At 38.7% G+C, this 17,914-nt stretch overlaps 1 protein-coding gene across 1 annotated transcript in view; it reads left to right on the top strand.

The window, feature by feature from the left end:
• The window catches only part of ZFYVE9 (zinc finger FYVE-type containing 9), a 54,715-nt gene that overhangs the window by 18,144 nt on the left and 18,657 nt on the right, over nucleotides 1-17,914 (top strand). Inside the window, exons 3-9 of the mRNA XM_054285702.1 lie at nucleotides 2,091-2,195; nucleotides 2,972-5,025; nucleotides 10,128-10,227; nucleotides 14,005-14,181; nucleotides 14,507-14,676; nucleotides 15,410-15,533; nucleotides 16,674-16,796. Coding sequence (XP_054141677.1) covers nucleotides 2,126-2,195; nucleotides 2,972-5,025; nucleotides 10,128-10,227; nucleotides 14,005-14,181; nucleotides 14,507-14,676; nucleotides 15,410-15,533; nucleotides 16,674-16,796 — 2,818 coding nt within the window. The 5' untranslated portion in view covers nucleotides 2,091-2,125. The remainder of the gene's footprint in view (nucleotides 1-2,090; nucleotides 2,196-2,971; nucleotides 5,026-10,127; nucleotides 10,228-14,004; nucleotides 14,182-14,506; nucleotides 14,677-15,409; nucleotides 15,534-16,673; nucleotides 16,797-17,914) is intronic.

The raw sequence follows: 17,914 nt of genomic DNA on the forward strand, positions 1-17,914 counted from the left end.
AGTGGCTGTCATCTTAGTGACTTTGAGCTTAAAAATAAAAGGTTCTCCATGTATCCTGGTACATCAGTGAGTGAAATAACAATAGTGATATAAAAGGTCTTTTCTCTCTTCAGTTGGAACTCATGAGCACAAAAATTTGTTATGACATTTTTCAGTCTTGCAGTGCCTCACTGACAAATACTCCTTGCATCATTGACTTCAGTAGCAGGACTTTGCCTAGGAATAATTATATATGTCTTCATCAATTGTTTGCTAGGAGCAATGTTACCATTATAATGTAAATTAAATACATTATAAATGGATGTGCAGTCACCTGGTATTTTGTACAAAACAGTGCTACTTTTTGAGACTCCTGAAATGCAGCTGGTGATCGAGGTGGGCAGCTTTTCCATTGCTTATGTTATGATCTCTGCATCTGTGCACAGTGAATGATATGGCAAATCATCTGTTTTCCTAGCAGAAGGAATTAATCTAGATTTCCAGAACAGAGGACAAATCTAGGAGTATGTCAGATGACAAGTCTAGTTTATCTTGGAATTCTTTTGCAAATGGTTTTTTTTCTGTTGATGCATGTTAGATTAATTTTCTTTAAAACTTGCTTTAAAAGAAAAATATCTTTATATCTTTATATATCTTTAACACATGCCTTAGTCTAATTATATTAAATAGCAATGTATTTATGTTGTATCATGATCAGCTTTTAAAACGACCATGTATCACATTTTAAGTTGACCTTGAAAACTTGAACTTGAACTGCATTTTGTGATATTTTAATGCACAATCCTTTTCTATCAATAACCTAACTGCAGCTGTTGCCCATAATAAATGCAAAACTGTTGTTCTGTAAATATTTATAATTGTTGAATTTGTAAATATGAAATGTTGTAGTAGTGGAAATAAAGGTGGTTGATGTTTTTCTCAAATCCAGATCCTGTGGGGATAATGGTAAAGTATTGTTTTAAATTGGAGACCTCCTCCAATGTGTTGTATCTCTGGTGGAAAAAAGCAGGTTTTTAATTGAGCTGTCAGGTCTAACACTGCTTCATGCTGCAAAACAAGGTTCTCACCCTCTCCTCCTCCATTGCCTTATTTCACAACAGTGAAAGCCAACTCTGAAGAGAATAAAGCTGTTTTGGATGATGTTCAGAGAACAGATCAAGTCAAGGTCTCTGTGGTTTATAGGTTATGGCACACATTTCCCACCGAAAATGTCTCTGCTGGTAGTGAATGTTTGGAACAAATGAATCAGGGTGTCTTGTTGCTACAAGACTTTGGTAGTGAGGCATCCATGTTACTGCTGTTAGGGCAAAATGTTACTTGTTATGTGAAGAGAGTTATGTAAGGATTCAGGGTTGGGTTTTTGCTTTGGTTTTGGTTTTTTTCCCTCCTCATTTCTCTCTTGTCATCTTCTTTTCTAGCCTGAGAGCATTATCTCTTGATGACACTATTTACTTCTGTGCATTTTGCTGGATTTCCAGTGGCTGCCTTTCGGGGAAACAAGGATTATTAAAGTAGACATTTTAAGAGGTAGCACAATTCAAGCAACACCCATTAAGTCCCTTAACAACTTTTACAAGTATGAATCTTTGAAGCATCTCAAGAGGAATGAGGACTGACACAGAGTACTGCTAGCCTACGGTACATTAAAAAATCAGAAGCACAGGGAGTTTAAACTCCTTGTTCAAAGCCACATGAAGTAATTGGTGGTAGCAGAGATCTGAAAGTCAGGTCTTGAGATTTTTTTAGTTGGCCTTTCTGGTTTCTCTAGGTTGGTTTTTTTTTTTCAATTTTTTAGACTGGTGTCGCAGCAGTTTTGCTCTTACCATTATGCTGATCCTGATTGCCAGACATATTAATGTGAGAGACTGGAGGTAATAAAATCCAAAGCAAGTTTGGGGAAGTTGTTAATCTGAATGAAACAAGTTTAAGCACACAAATGATTTTTATTCCTGGAAAATACTTTTGATTTATGTCTGTGATGTATGTAAAATTTGATTTACAAAGGACTTTTCCCCTTAAATCAGGACAATATGTAAGGGAACACTGCTGACTGAAGGTTAAGCATCTGATTGTAATTTGTTCTCTGGCAGGTTTAGACAAGGATCTGGTGGTTGTTCCCTGACAAATGGAGAACTATTTCCAAGCAGAGGCATATAACCTCGATAAGGTTTTAGATGAATTTGAGCAAAACGAAGGTGAGTCATTTTGAAGAGGATTGTAGATGCACATCAGATCTCTTCTCCAGAGGACAATATAGAAGAGGGGGAGATGTGTGATACCCTTTGAGGGTTTGAGTTGCAAATTAATCTCAGAACTTACAAAAAAACATCTTTTAATTTTGCATGGTATGTCTTCAGCATTTCTTAGTAGCATTCTCTTCTGCTTCCATTCATGTTGTTTACCTTTGTAAAATTTCTTCCTCTTTTAATAGCAAATGTGCCATACACTTTTAAAGAAAGGTTTAGTGAAGCTTAATCTCAGTAGCAATATTTAAATCATTTATTTTAAACAAATCAGGCAAAACTTATTTTCAGCTTCTTTTGCAGAAATGTTTTATTAGGTCACATAAATCATATGATGAAGGTTATCGTATTCAAAGCACTAAATTTTTTGCTTAGTCTAATTGGTCATTCTTTTCTGTCAAGGAAGTTGAAATGTTCATTTTTATGGGGGTGAGAATCTTTCCAGGCACTTCTAGCTGTCTAAAATATATTAATCAATGCTTTAAAGCTGCTTTTGCAAATTCAACCTGATACTAATTGGGGTAGCTCTAAACTTCTTGAGTTCCAGTGACATTATGGAATTACACTACTAATGGTTGGCCAAGGATGGTTATGACAGGTGAGCTTCATTTTTGTGCCCACATTTGAACACTTCTGCATTTCCATTTGGGACATTCTAATGCAGCAGGATTAATACAAGCTGTGGCTTTAATAAGGCAGTAAGTTTTGTTGTTTAAACCCTTTTTCAGATGCCGCTGTTTCACCTACTCTGCTGGGTGCAAAGTGGAATCAGATTCTAGATCCGCCTTCTCGTCGCCTGTCATTCAACTCGGCCGTGGCCAACGTGAATGAAACTCCAACTCCTAATGAATGTCAGCAGAGATTAAAGTCTTTCTCCTTGTCCCACTCAGTGACTACACCAACAGGAGGAGGGGATCGCTGTGCTAATGGAAAGGATTTTAGCATAAGCCCAGAGACCCCAGTCATGTGGATTGATGATCAGGCAGCAGCAGATGATCAGTTGGTTAAAAGAAATAGTAATCGGGATGATCAGTGTAACTCTATGGAAGCAGGAGAAAAGAAATGTGGAAATACAGCTTGCTTGCCAGAGGAGAAAAATGTGCTAGTGGTGGCAGTCATGCACAACTGTGACAGAAGAGCACTACAAAGTGGTGATGTGGTGGATTGTACAAATTACAACAGTCAGTCCCTAATGGACTCTATTAGCTTTACACTGGATAATGAAAACCGACAGAGTGACCAGCTCAGTGTTACTGTAAATGGATCCACAGAAAAGGATATTGATACAGAAAAGCAGGTAAACAGGCTGTGCACTGAAGATGACTCTGTAAGTCATTTGATTAACGCTTCGTCTGAAAGCCTGACTGCTGCATGCCCCTCCTCTCGATTGAAGGAGGATTTTAATATGAATAAAGATTTGCTGTTTTCAGAAGCTGCAGGGATCAATGCAGTGACTCTCTTACAGAGACCAGTTGATGGTACTGCTAAAATGCAAGAAAATTGTGCATCAGTTGAAAATTTCACTAGTAAAGCCATTCCTCAGAGAACAGATCTAGAAGCTAAAAACTCTTCTGGTTCCAGTAGTGGAAGCTTAATTGTAGAACAGGAAACAACCCAGCAGTTGCAGTCTAGGCTATCTGGGCTCACTGAGACCTGTCAACCTAACGTGGCTGGAAGTGGCAATTACAAGGAATGTGTTGCAGAGGATGTTAGTGCCACTGAAGGCGAAGTCGTTGAATGTGATGAAAATCTCGGCACAACGGAATTGCACAGCATGGCAGAATGTTACCCTGAATCTCAGGAGATGACTAATTGGGAGCTGACAAAGTTGAATGAGATGAATAATAAGCAAACTCTAGGAGAGAATGAAAGACTTTTGCAGACCAAACAGCTGGATGATGCATGTGGGCATAGCAGAGAAGATGAAGATGGGGTATTGGAGGCAGGCATAGACTTAAAAGGGTCTGGTACAGATGAGCTTGGAGGGTCCAGTCTCTCTGATGTGATGGCTACATCAGCAGCAAGCTCTCTGTCTAATGGTTGTGATTCCTATGGAATGCAGAACCCAGTTGTTGCTCATGTTCCAAAGACTTTACCCTCCAAGGAAGACTCAGTAACAGAGGAAAAGGAGATTGAGGAGAGCAAGTCAGAATGTTACACTAATATTTATGAACAGAGAGGAAATGAGGCCACAGAAGGGAGTGGTCTTATTTTAAACAGCACTGGTGATCACATAAAGAAAAATTATTTGCATAATCTTTGTAGTCAGGTTTCATCCATGCAAGGGCAGACTTCACCAAAACCAGTGACTAACCTGCAATATAGTGTTCCTTTTGGTGGTGCAAGACCTAAGCAACCCACAAATCTGAAACTGCAGATTCCGAAGCCATTATCGGACCACTTACAAAATGATGTTATTCCCCCAAATTGTGGTGGTAATAGTAAAAACAAAAATGTCTTTGGTAAGACACAGTTAGGGGATACAGCAGACACCTTTCCTGGTGAAACATCTTCAAATGCCTCTGGTACTGGCTCTAATGGGGAACATTTGGACGAGTATGAATCTGGAGTCTCTAATAGTTCGTGCCTTGCAGTAGCCCCAGATAGTCCAGATAATGATCTCAGAGCTGGTCAGTTTGGAGCTCCAGCCAGAAAGCCTTTTACGACTTTGGGTGAGGTGGCTCCTGTGTGGGTTCCAGACTCTCAAGCACCAAACTGTATGAAATGTGAGGCCAGATTTACATTCACCAAAAGAAGGCACCATTGCAGAGCCTGTGGGAAGGTAAGTTCATGTATTGTGAATAAGCTCAAAGCACCCTTTTTTCCCTGGTACTGCACGACATCTCATCAGAGGGCTTGCTAAGCTACTGGATATAGTTACCTGTGACACCTCTTCCTAAAAAGCTGTGTCTGAGTGAAGCAAAATGGGAATTTCTGAGCTCTGATATATTTAGGGTGCCAATAAAGAGTAACTCATTGTTATTAATCTAAACGAGCAGTTGTATTTCTCGATTGCAATGATCATCATCCTTGGGTTTATGTCAGAACTTTTATAAAATGACCAAGTGCAGGAAACTGCTTTACAGAAATTACTGCATCAATAATCCCATTAAAATTACTGAAATAAACTTGTGTATTGGGAGTGGGCTGTTGGATTGCTGGCATTCCTGCTGGTTTACATGACTGATGAACTCACTTCTTCTCAGTCTTCTTTACTATTCTCATATTACTTACATTATTTTAAATAGTATTAACATGTTTTTAAACATACATTTGCTGTTGGGGGGAAAAAAAGTGATTAACTGTAACCTGGTGTATGTCCACGTGGTGAGAAATGTCATAATGAAAACAACTAAAGCATAATTTCTGTATCACTTTTTATTGTGTAAGAAATACTTTATTGTTTAGAATGTTTTAACATTTTATGTATGTGCCATCTAGGTGAACTCAAATTCTTATGTGATGATTTTATTGTAAATTATTAACCTGTAAAGTATTCCAAATATCTTTTACTGAAATATATATCAGTGACATAAGTAGGAACTCAGGGAGAAAATAATGATGATTCAAAAGCAGTAAACTAACTAATGAATATTGTAGAAAGAAATACTAAAACCAACAAGAAGTAGAATAAAAAAAACTTCAGTTCATTTAGGCCTCATTCAAAAGTTTCTGAAGTTGATTGAAAGACCTGGCTGCTATGGGTGATAATTTTTGCTGCCAGAAGAGTGCAGGGAGGGCAGAATGATTGGATAAAGTACCTAAAAGAAGCAAATGTGTCAGGAAAGCTCAGAGCCTTGTGCCAGCTGGCTCTGGAAGCAGCCCAGCAGAGCCCCCAGGCTTGCTGCTGCTCCCTTTAGGAACCAGAGTGCACAGCACTCAGCCTCTCACTGGAGAGATGCTGAGCAGTGTTTGCCAGGGCACTGTGAGAAGCTGAGCAGAAATTCCCTGTGCCCTGCTCCAGACTTGCAGCTGGCTCAGCCCATCCTGCAGCAGCTTGGTTGCAGTGCAGGTCCTGATGTGGGGCCAGTAACAACCACAGGTGATCAATGAGCATCACAAAAAGCACATGCCTGCCTTCAGTGTGCTTTGGGTTTCCATCAGGGGCCTCATTCTTCTCATAGCAGTTAAGGAGAATCTGTAAGCCATGGAAGTTAAAGGATTGTCCATGATTTTAGCTTTGATATGTTAACTGATACTGTTATTTAGTTTTTTTTTTTTTTTCTAGTTGGACAAATATGGCTTCAGATTTTATGTGCAGTAAATTTTTTTACTTAGTTTTGCATTTTAAAAAAGTTTATTGCTTGGATTTAATTGCTTCACTGTAATGACCGAAACTCTGAGTTGCAGAAATGAATGCAGAAAATTAAAGTATCTGTAAATGGATAAAACATGCAATGATGGAACAAGGCCAAAAATTTCTATATGTTTTTTTCTTTTGACAAACCTTGAGAAGAACCACCAGTGCCAGTGGGGTTTTTTTTTGATTCTATGTGGGAAATGGATAAAATAAAAAATACCTCTACTCAGTAGACAAACTGACTCAGTAGACTTAGAATGGATTTGTTTTTAGAAGCTTTTGTCAGCAAATGTTTATCTGGGCCAAATTTGTACAAGTGCAGCCAAAAGATGTGGCAGAAAGGACTCACTAATAAATGCTAAGGATCACTGTAAGTCAAATAATACTTAGCACATGCTGCAAATTTCTTTACAGCCCTTAATTCCTGTGTGACTGTGGGCAGAGAGAGACCAAAGCTTTGACACACAAGTTCTGATGAATGTGGCTGCAGTGGTTTGAGAAATCCCAGCTGTCTGGTCCTGCTTTCTGGCTTTTTTCCCCAGAGCAGTTCAGAACTTCACTAGTAAAGCCATTGCTCAGAGAACAGATCTAGAAGCTCAAACCTCTTCTGGTTCCAGTAGTGGAAGCTTAATCACAGAAACAACCCACACCATGTGTGGTGTAGGAACTCCTGAACCACAGGGATGCTTCCACTGGTAATTGTCTGAATCTCACTAAAAGAACTGGGGAGACAACATCTTCAGCCCTTGCAGTTATTTGTTTCTAGGGGAAGTAATGGGATTAAATATTTTGAACACAAGCTTTAGCACAACAGTTTCTGTTTAAGCTTTATTAGCATCATGACAAATCATTTTAGTAGGGGTGAGTGTATCTGTTTCATTTGGGAATAAACACTGCATTTAAAAATAAGTGAGTGGCAACTAGGAACTCTGGGAGTTTAATTTCAGGGCAATAATTGTAAAGTTAATGGATGATATGAACCATTTGGATTGATAGCAAGTAACACACTTAGAGTAAATTTTGAGTTAAAATAAAGAACCTGATGAATGTGTGGACACATTCATAAATTATATGTTACATATTTATGTACCTTCTATTGTCAGATTAAATCATCATCCTTGATAGGAAACCAGAAGATTTATATGCAATCTTTTTTATTGACAATCAAAATGATATTTTTCTACAAAAATACTAAAAAAATCAGCAATTCCACTAGTAACTAATTCTTTAACAACTCCTAGTGAACCTGAAAACCCTAATAACATAAAAACTTGCTTTGACACTGCTCTGTTGTTTTTTTTATAGCATGATGTGCTGAGATAATGACTTGGTGATTGTTAATAACAAGTCTGACTTGTCAGTTGTGCTGGATTGCGTTCCCTGCATTACTGCTGCTCAAGGCTGATGCAGCCTGAGAGAGGAGGTGGGGATGTTCGGTCATTGCTTCTGTTTTCTCTTTTAATATTTAAATCATTGCATTTGGGAGCTTTCATGAATGTGTTGTTTGAAAAAGGCTCCTAAATTAGATATTAATTTGTGTTGGGCCTTCATTTATGGTTGACAACATTGATTTTTCCATGTTCAATACTGAATGAACTTTTGACTGGAAGTTGTGCCCAGAGAACTGAAATGATGTCAAATGTCTCTAAAATATGCTGTGATGTTGTTTTAAATATTCCCTAGAATACATGTAAATTGGGTTAAGATGTATGTATAGAAATCAAATTTTTCAACTATATTTACTTTGTTTTTTTAAAGGTTTTCACATATGTGAAAGGGTGGATTTTATTTTTGCATTAAAATTCCAGTCTATGCTTAATTATATTTTGTTTTTGAAATGTTTGAGTTGTCATAGTTAGAAAACATTAAAACTGGTTCTAATGAGACAGAGCTGAGCTTCTGCACATTTGTTTTTCGACTCTCATGTTTAGTTCAAAACCTGTATTTGCTCATTTTGAACACTTGCCACTAAAAGTAGTTGTAATTTGGTTGATCTTTAACTTGGTTGAAATTTAATTAGGCTTAAACACGTTTATATATAACAATCCTGTGTAGCTTCTTGTCTATATTATAGAAATAATGCTGTTAGAGTGATGGAATATTTTTTTAAATTTGGAAAGCATTATAGATCATAATAATGCATAGTGTATTGCAGAGATAATATCCACCCATAATTAAATTTTGAAATTCTCTTTTGATATCTGAACTCATTTGTTAGGCAGCTGCTGCTGTTTCCAGATCTCCTGAGTGTGACATTACCTTTCTGCTGGAAGTGGATCTTCATCAGTATCTTCATATCACTGGAAAAATAACCCTGAGGAACTACTGGGTTTTTAAAAATAAAGACAGTATAATTATTTAAAATGAATAAGAAATCATTAAGGGCATGTGTTCTGCAGGATTTTGAGAAGGCAGTTGCTGCTGTAGGATCATGTCTGCATGCAAGTGTGTTGTGGTGCACAAGCCATGCTCAGGTTTGATGGTTTTGCTTGTCTGGAGGAAGCCTCAGGAATGTTTCCTGCCCAGGACTGGGGACTTTTTAGAGCTGCTTCAGGGGAGAAGGACCAGCCCTGCAGCTGCATCTCCACAGCACTTTGTGCTCCCTGGGCTTTGCCCCAGCCCCTTCAGCAGGGTGCGCACAATGCAGTTCCTGAGCTCTCCCTCCTGTTGTGATACTGTGATGTTTGCATTCATGTCAAAACGAGCTTTTTTATAAAAATGGAGCAAGATTTTCTCTCAGTACTAATGTCATTCAGCTTTCTGAAATGTCTTGGTTTATGTGTTTAACACTTAAAACATTTTGATAATCACTGTCCCTCCTCAACCGAGGAATAGCTTCCTAGATATAAAGAGATTAAACAGCTGGAGTTACTATCAGAATCACAGAATTATTTAGGTTGAAAAAAAACTCTTGAGATAATCAAGTCCAGTCTTGACTGATAACTGATCTCTACTTTGTCAACCAGAGCATGGCACTGAGTGCCACATCCAGTCTTTCCTTAGACACCACCAGGGACCTCGAGAGCATCTCTCTGGGCAGCCCACTCCAATGTTGAATCACCCTCTCTGTGAAGAAATTCCTCCTGATGTCCAAAAATTCCTTCTAATGTCTGATTCCATGTAGATGAATTGTGCTGCTGCAAAGAATTAATTAAGTTTGAATTAATCTGTGCCATAGCAGTTTCTTTTATATATATGAATACTTGTGCATTGAATTGCTATTTAATTCTAGGAAGTACTCATGCTTTTTCTAAGACTGAAGTTAATTCCCAAATTGTTAATTCTTTGAGGGATTGTAATGAGGTAGGTATTTTTTACCCCCATTGTCATTTATGCCAAACAAATTTTAATAACACTACAGTGCAGTATCAGGACAAAATGCATTTATGTGTTCCACTAAATAATCATCAGGATTAGTAGTACAGCCACCCTGGGTAGGTACTGGTCACTGTGTCTTTAATGGGAAAATACTGATTTTTACCTCTGTATTTTGCATTTCAAGAGCTTTGCAGACACTCAGTTGTGCAGGTCCATCAGTTTGCCCATATTTGTGCACAGCCCTGAGCAGTTTCCCTGTGTTCCAGGTGTTTTGTGCCACGTGCTGTAGCCTGAAGTGCAAGCTGCTCTACATGGACCGAAAGGAAGCCAGAGTGTGTGTGATCTGCCACTCAGTGCTGATGAATGGTGAGTGGGCAGGGAACTGAGATGTGGCACCTCACTGGCTTTGTGTGGAGCTGCAGTGAGGGCATTTGAAAAGAAAAAATATCAAAATACTTCATTTGTATGGGTAAGTATTCTAAAACAGTAAAGGTGCTTGAGATGATGCTGGCATGGAATCCCAGTGAAGAGTAGAAAAACTGGTAAGGTTGCAGGGAGTTTGGAAGCTTTCATTTGGGAGTGCTCTACCAGGATTGCAAAAACTGTGACTTTGAGGTTGATTCAGAAGTGTACTCTGTATCCTTTGTTGCCTGAGTAGATAACCCACTACACATTTAGATGGAATGCCAAAGATGTGCATGATGTGCCTGTTCTAGATCGTGCACTATAGGAGATTGGGAAAGTAGTATTTATCCACAAATTAATTCAGCTCCTCTTCTTAGAGTAGGAGGTCTTGTCTAAATACAGGTCCCCAAATGTGGACAGCTGAGCTTAGATGGTTACATTCACACATTCCTGGAGAGTGTCAAACCCAGAGGGGTGCTGTGGCTAGCAGCCTGGTGAGAACATGGGACACAGTAGAGAGGTCACAAGTACTTCTGAAGTTCACATGTAGAACTGGTAGGAAGTTCTATCACCTCTGCTTGGTGTAAAGAAAAACTCTGGTTTTGGCCAGCAGGCTGTGGGGTGTATTTTGTGTGGTGTTCTTTATTGTGCTAACACTTTGGAGCTGTGCTATAAATACAGGGAAACACAGAGCACTCCCTTGAGGCCTGTGGAAATCTCCAGAACTTCCCTCACTGGCAGGTACCTCTGAGTGATGATCTGTCCAGCTGAGTTATGCCCATGACACTGAGACAGCTGCTTCTGGAAGACTCAATGTGCAGTTCCTCTGTTTTGAATTGAGAAAGCAGAGAAATTGGATTAGGTTGAGAGAGGACCCATGTGGGTGCTTAATTCATGAGATAACCTGTCTCAGTGAGAAATTCCAGGCATTTTGGCTTATTAGTGAGAAAGTGAATGGGTGTCTTGGTCCTGGGGTATAAATATATATCTGGATCACTGAAACTTGATGCCAGAAGTGAATTCAGTGGTAGAGGATGCTCTGACAGAGCATTCTAACATTCTGAAAGGTACAATGAGAAGTCAGAGAAATTCAGGCTCTAAATGCCAACTTTTAACTGTTAGAATTACTGTTCAGTAATTATCAGGATGGTTTATCATGGAATATCCATTGCTGCAATTGTTTAGCTAAACTTTGGAGACTTTCAACAGAGATTCTAATCAAGAATTAGTTAGGAAAATTGTGGTTTGTGTCAGCATCACAGAAAGTAATTTTGGCATTATCTTTACACATTACTGCATAGTGGATTATTTGGGCTGTTTTCAGAAAGATCTCTTACTTTGTTGTTTGAACATTTAAACTAAACTTAAGGTCATAGCTTTACTTTTTCTCCATAGAAGTTGAGTATTGGTTCAGGTTTGGTTGAAAGTAACTGAGTGTTTAGTCTTGAGATAAGAATATAAAAGTAGGCAGTATCTGTTATTAAACAAGAATATAATTTTCTCAGAAAAAAATTCAAAAATATGAAATGCTTCAAAAATATGAAACATTAATCACTGTGCAGTGGTAGGTTTTAATTATTAATAATTCTTTACTCTAGGCCAAATGTGTAAGGTGACAGGAAATTGTAGGTTATAGTATATAGAAATTAAAAACTAGCCCCAGTAATGATGCTGAAGAGATTCTATACTGTTACATTTTGAGATGGGGAAATGAACACATTTCAAGGTGTACAAGAACAACAATTACAAATACACTTAGCAAAAGACAGCTGGCTCTGTCCTGGTGAGCAGGATTAATTTTCATCTGGCGGAAGGGAAGAATCTGTAAATATTTTGTTGAAACCAAAGTGTTGTTTCAAAAAGACATAATAAAACTGATCATATTATGATGATTTCATTTGAAAGCCTCTCTGTCCTGTTGCCAGGGCAGATGCACATTAATGCAGCAGTGACACCAGTGCCTGGTTCCTTCAGGCCAGTGCTGTGCTTGCCCTGTCTGCCTCTGTTCCTGTCCCTGCTGCAGTGCTTCATGGTGATGCTTTGGGTTACTTCACCTGTAGCCTGATTGCATCTCACCCCTCCTGGTCCTTCCAGTTTCTTTGTCAGTGCAGCTTTTGGGCCTTTTGTCCCTGTCAGTGCAGCAGGTTAAGCATTAATCTTTGCACACTCCTGGAAGCAGGGGTAGGAACTGTAAAAGCAGTTGTTATGTCACTTGATTACTCAGAACCTGGTTTGTGTTTGACTGGGGTGTGAGGGGAGGGTTGTGTGTTTTCTGGCACATTTCCATAGCCAGGCTATGTGTTTCATCAGTTGCCAGTGCTAGTTTTAGTGTATTTTTAGTTGGTAGATGCACTGACTTGGCGCTTTGCTCCATTTAAAGAAATCTTTAAGAATACTCTTTTACTTTTCTTATAAAGGAGCCCTGGACATGTAACTTTGTGCATTTTTAATACTTTCTTCTTTCAGGACTTTTACTGAATAGAATTAGGTAGAATAGGTATAGAATTGCTGTTTAAAAAGTGCTTTGGTTCAAGTAATTTTCTTGACTGGAATGCCAATACATTTTTCATTGACAAGCATTTCACTCTTGGTTTTGCAGGTTGATGGGGGGAAGCAGGAGGGTTTATGTTCTGTTGAGTTCTGTTTGGTTTTTTTTTTTTTTATCTTGTTATTTCCACCTTGGTTTTCTAACAATTTGCAGCTGAATGAACCCAAGGATGTACATGCTCTGAGAGCTTAGGTGCCATGATATTTGTGCCTGACTCAAAGAATGCATTTATTTGTATCATACTAATATGATTGTGGCTGCAAACACACATGAATTTTCTGACATCTTGCTACAAACCTCCCTTAGAGGTGAAAAAGAAGTAGCACTGTGGAGATGGTCTGGTTTACTCATTGGAGGAGATTTTCCTATGATGGATATTGTTGACAAAGAAGATTTATGTGTTATTTTTTGGCCAGTTGAATTAAGGCTCAAGTCATGCCTTCCAAATTAATAGCGTAAGGGTTTTTTTAGAGTTAGGAATAAAAGTTGTTATCTGTACACAACTGCCTTGGACACAAAGAAATGCAGGGTGCTTTTTATCATAAATGAAAATCTGCTCAAATGTTTTGTGGGTTATAAAAACATCTATTTCTCCATGCATTGTAATATATATATATATATATAAAAAAAAATATATATTTATCTACACATTGACTATTTTCAATTAAATCTTTGCTAAGCATTGCTCAAGTCAAAGTCAAAGAATAAAAGTTGTTGATCTGTACACAACTGCCCTGGACACAAAGAAATGCAGAGTGCTTTTTATCATAAATGAAAGTTAAATCTGCTCAAGTATTTTGTGGATTATGAAAGATTTGTAGTAAAAACGTCTATTTCTCCATACATTGTGAAATATATATATATTTACATACACATTGACTGTTTTCAACGAAATCTTTGAAGAAGAAACAAAAGCATGAGGAGCTAAGCATCACTCAAGTCAAAGTGTATTTTAACCCTTTTCAGAAAATACTTCTTTTTGGACTAATATTTTTATTGCACAGGGCCAGTGCAGTTTCTCCTTGTATTTTTTCTTGCTTAATTGCAGTCTCCTGGGCTGTTACATGGAGGGAATGTTTTTTGGGAGGTGGCAGGGTCCATACTGACAGCAGCTGAGAACTTAACACAGTGTTTTGGACTGTTAGATACCTTCCTCTGTGTTGATGGCTCTTGTTCTTTGTTTGCTTTAGCTCAAGCCTGGGAGAACATGATGAGTGCCTCAAGCCAGAGCCCTAACCCTAACAATCCTGCTGAATACTGTTCTACTATCCCTCCTTTGCAGCAGGCTCAGGCCTCGGGCGCCCTGAGCTCCCCGCCTCCCACTGTCATGGTACCTGTGGGAGTTCTGAAGCATCCTGGAGCAGAAGGTAAGAACACTTCATTTTCCTTTCAGTTTACCTGCAGGAAGAATTTGGAAAGAATATCTCCACTTCATCCATTCCAAATAATGGCTAATGCCAGTGAGCTGTTCCTGCCCTCAGCAGGGACATGAGGTTTTTCAGGACATGTAACCTGTTCTCAGTGGTTGTGTCTGTACATGATGCTGCCATAGGGAATGCACTAGGTGATGTCTTAAGTTCCTTCCAATCCACATTTTTATATTTATTTTTTCCATTTTGCTGTTTTATACTCAGATTTTCCTAGGCAGTGTTGCTGTGAGATGTTAAATGCTGCTTTTTGTGTTCTCTCCAGTGGCTCAGCCTAGAGAACAAAGGCGTGTTTGGTTTGCTGATGGGATTTTACCCAATGGAGAAGTTGCAGATGCAGCAAAGCTGACAGTGGCTGGGACAACTTCCACGGGAACCTTAGCAGTGTCTCATGATCCACCAAAGCCCATGGCCAACAACACTTCATCAGCAGAAGTAAGGGAGTATTTGGCATTCAAAATCCTGTGTTTGCCTTGGTTGTGAGTGGTCTGTGAGTTGCTGTGGTGACTGCAGTAAGACTCATGCAGGAAATCTGCTCAGGCTTCTCTTAATATGTTGCATAGCAAGTGTTGTCCTTATTTGAATGTTTGCAGAGTGCTGAAACAACCATATCTTTCTAAATGAAATGAAGAGATTTGGGGCAAAGCTCTAGGAATGTTTGTTGTCTGTGTGTCTTCCAGCTATTTAGCTGTACAGCTGATGTGTGAAGGATGTTTGTGTAATACATGTTTTAAAAAAGGTGAGTTGTGGTCAGTAAGGAGTTTTAAACAATAAGATTATCAGAAGAATATTCTGTCACAAAATTAGGTGTGCAGGAAAGTGCAGATAAAGTTAACAATGTTAAGCCCACCATACCTCATGTAAATGGAATTGAGACTCTGCAAAAAGTTCAAATGGGCATAGATGCATTAAGATTTTGTGAAGAAATGGGTATGTATGATGTTAGAGAAGGGAGATGCAGGCTCTGAGCAGATTTTCTAGCAACAGTTCACATACAGGAGACATCACATGATCATCTGTTGTTACACAGCCAAATTACCTGGTGCTTCTGTTTCTCCAGCAGACACAGACTCCTTCACCTACATCTATAATAATTTAGCCAGCCAGCTCTTACATTTTTATTATTACTGTTTTAATGCTGTCCTTCCTTGTTGTTTGCTTCTTGTAGACTGATAATGCCTCTGTATTCTCGGGAAATATAACTCAGGTTGGCAGTCCTGTTGGCAGTGCAATGAATCTGATTCCTGAAGATGGTCTTCCTCCAATTCTCATCTCCACTGGAGTAAAAGGAGGTGAGAGCATAATTTGGCAGCCAGCTTTTATGCTTACCAGATGCAATAACCTAGTGGCTAGCGTGTTTATTTTAAAAATAAGATGCTGGCAGTGTGCTGAGTATTGGAAAGAATTCTCAGTAAGCACTCATGGGTAAATGTTGGGCCACTCCTTTGCACAATTGGTCCCTATTTGCATCCAGGAAAAGTCCCACCTTGCAGTAAAATTCCTGTAACAAGTAAAACATGAAGCAAAAAATTAACTGCAGTCCAGAAACATGTGCTAATTTCTTTGCTAATCGGACTGTGGGGAATGTTTCAAACAGAGATAGGTTTTAATTAGTCTTTTGAATATTCATGCTTCCCTTCTCTGAAATTCTGTTAGAACATGGGCTCTGTCTGAGGCATCCCCAAGCACTGCATTCAACAGCACTATTGCACATCATGGCCCACAGTGCAGCTTTTAGTCATTGTGATATCCCTTTATAAAGGATCCAAAATGAGGAGCCTTCAGAAAATTAAAAACTAATTTTGGAAAGATTAGAAAATGTGTATTTGTTTATGTGAAATTGCTTTCCACAGTCTGATTCATGTCATCCTTTAATACATCCCTGGAATGAACTTATTTTCTCTTTGGTTGTTTTATTCCTATTAGATATTTTGCTGACAGAGTGCATTTCTAATGTTAAGTTGGAAGTAACCTTTTATTTCAGAATAGTGTCAAAACCAAAATGTGAGCAGCATTTAATTTCAGATCTGTTCCATCCTGTGTTTGCTGTTTATGGTCGTTTGGGACTGATGCCCTTCAGCCTTGCTGTGATTTAAATAACAATTCTTAACTTCTTAGTCATTTGGGATTTCAGCTGACATTGTGACACATTTTTCAATTTGATTTCAATTTTCTCCTCTAGTTGATACTGAAAAATAGTTATTTTTCTGAAACAAGCTGCACCTTTCTAAATGATGTATAGAGGCTATCTCAGAAATTGTTGAAGTTTGAAAATACCAGTCTAGGAAACAATCACTTAAACCAGCAATACTTAAATAAGTTTTGTCTCAAAGGTCAAAACAGTAAAAAAAATTGGAATTGGGGTTATCTGATTGTAATGTACAGTCTGTACCAGTAATTTATGGATTTCATTGTGTTTGTTTCTTTTGTAGACTATGCTGTGGAAGAGAGACCTTCTCAGATCTCTGTCATGCAGCAGCTGGAGGATGGTGGCCCTGACCCTCTAGTATTTGTTTTAAATGCTAATTTGCTGTCCATGGTAAAAATAGTGAATTGTAAGTGTTTATTATTAAATAAGTCTTAGTCTATGAGAGGGGGAATGTTATCTAGATTATTAGTAGGAACAGCAGCATTTTTATTTGGTAGGATAATCTCAGAAAAAGTATACAGGTTGAAAACTTTGTATTGAGCCATATTAAGTTAAGTGTCAAGAGGCCCTTTTCTCGTGATTTAGGTATCAGTACAGATAATTTTATGTAGATAATAGAAACAGGGCTGATGGAGCCTCCAGTCTGAGGTTTGGAGATCAATGTCCCCTGTAGAGCTTAGTAGAGCAGAGTATTTTATCACCTATTTTCCTTTGGTTGCTTCACTTATTTCCCTGTCATTCCATTCCTGGAAAAAGCAGATGGGATCCCATGACAGTGCAGAGGTTCCATTCCATTCCCCTGTGCACCTCTTGTGTCCCTTTCTGTCCTGTGCCTGTGTGTGCCTGTGCTGAGGGAGGAGTGGAGAGGCACAGGATGGCTTCTCATGCCAGTTCCTCAGCTGATCTCTGCTGGATAGAAGCACCATGGAGAAATTGGGAAGGACAGTTTTGTATTAATAAATTGTTTATAAACCTTTCAGCATCTCTTGGATTGCAGTACAATGTTTTCCATATGTATGAAAAGGTAATATATTGTAGTCATAGGTTTTATTTCAACAACTTAGTATTCTCAAGAAATGAAGCTCAGAGCACATACCATTACTAACATCCCTGTGAAGCAGAACAACACAGTGAGGTCTCATGGAGACACCTGACATCCAGCTCTCCATATTAAGGAAGATATCACTGCTGGAAACTGTTTTAGCTGTCAGGATCATGGTGCACACAGCCAACAGCCTGGCCTGTTACCAGGCTCCTTCAGTCACATTGAAATCCTGTCCTTTCATTTGAATACAGAAACTGCTAAAAGTCTGCTCTGTGGTGTTAATCCCAAGATCTGACTGGGAGCTGTAATACTCTGGCTCTTCCTTAGCTGTAAACTGGGAATTACTGAGCTGCTCTTGTTTTGGATGTGCTGCCCTCATGGTAACAGATGTAGGATGTAATTTGTCTGTGTGACAGATAGCACAACAATACGTGCTGTAAAACTGCTCCTTGCAGGTTTTGTCACTGCAGTGAAATGTA

This window comes from Melozone crissalis, unplaced genomic scaffold (assembly GCF_028551555.1).
Source record: "Melozone crissalis strain CALT ecotype California unplaced genomic scaffold, PUWL_Pcris_2 ptg000045l_1, whole genome shotgun sequence".
Lineage (NCBI taxonomy): Eukaryota > Metazoa > Chordata > Aves > Passeriformes > Passerellidae > Melozone > Melozone crissalis.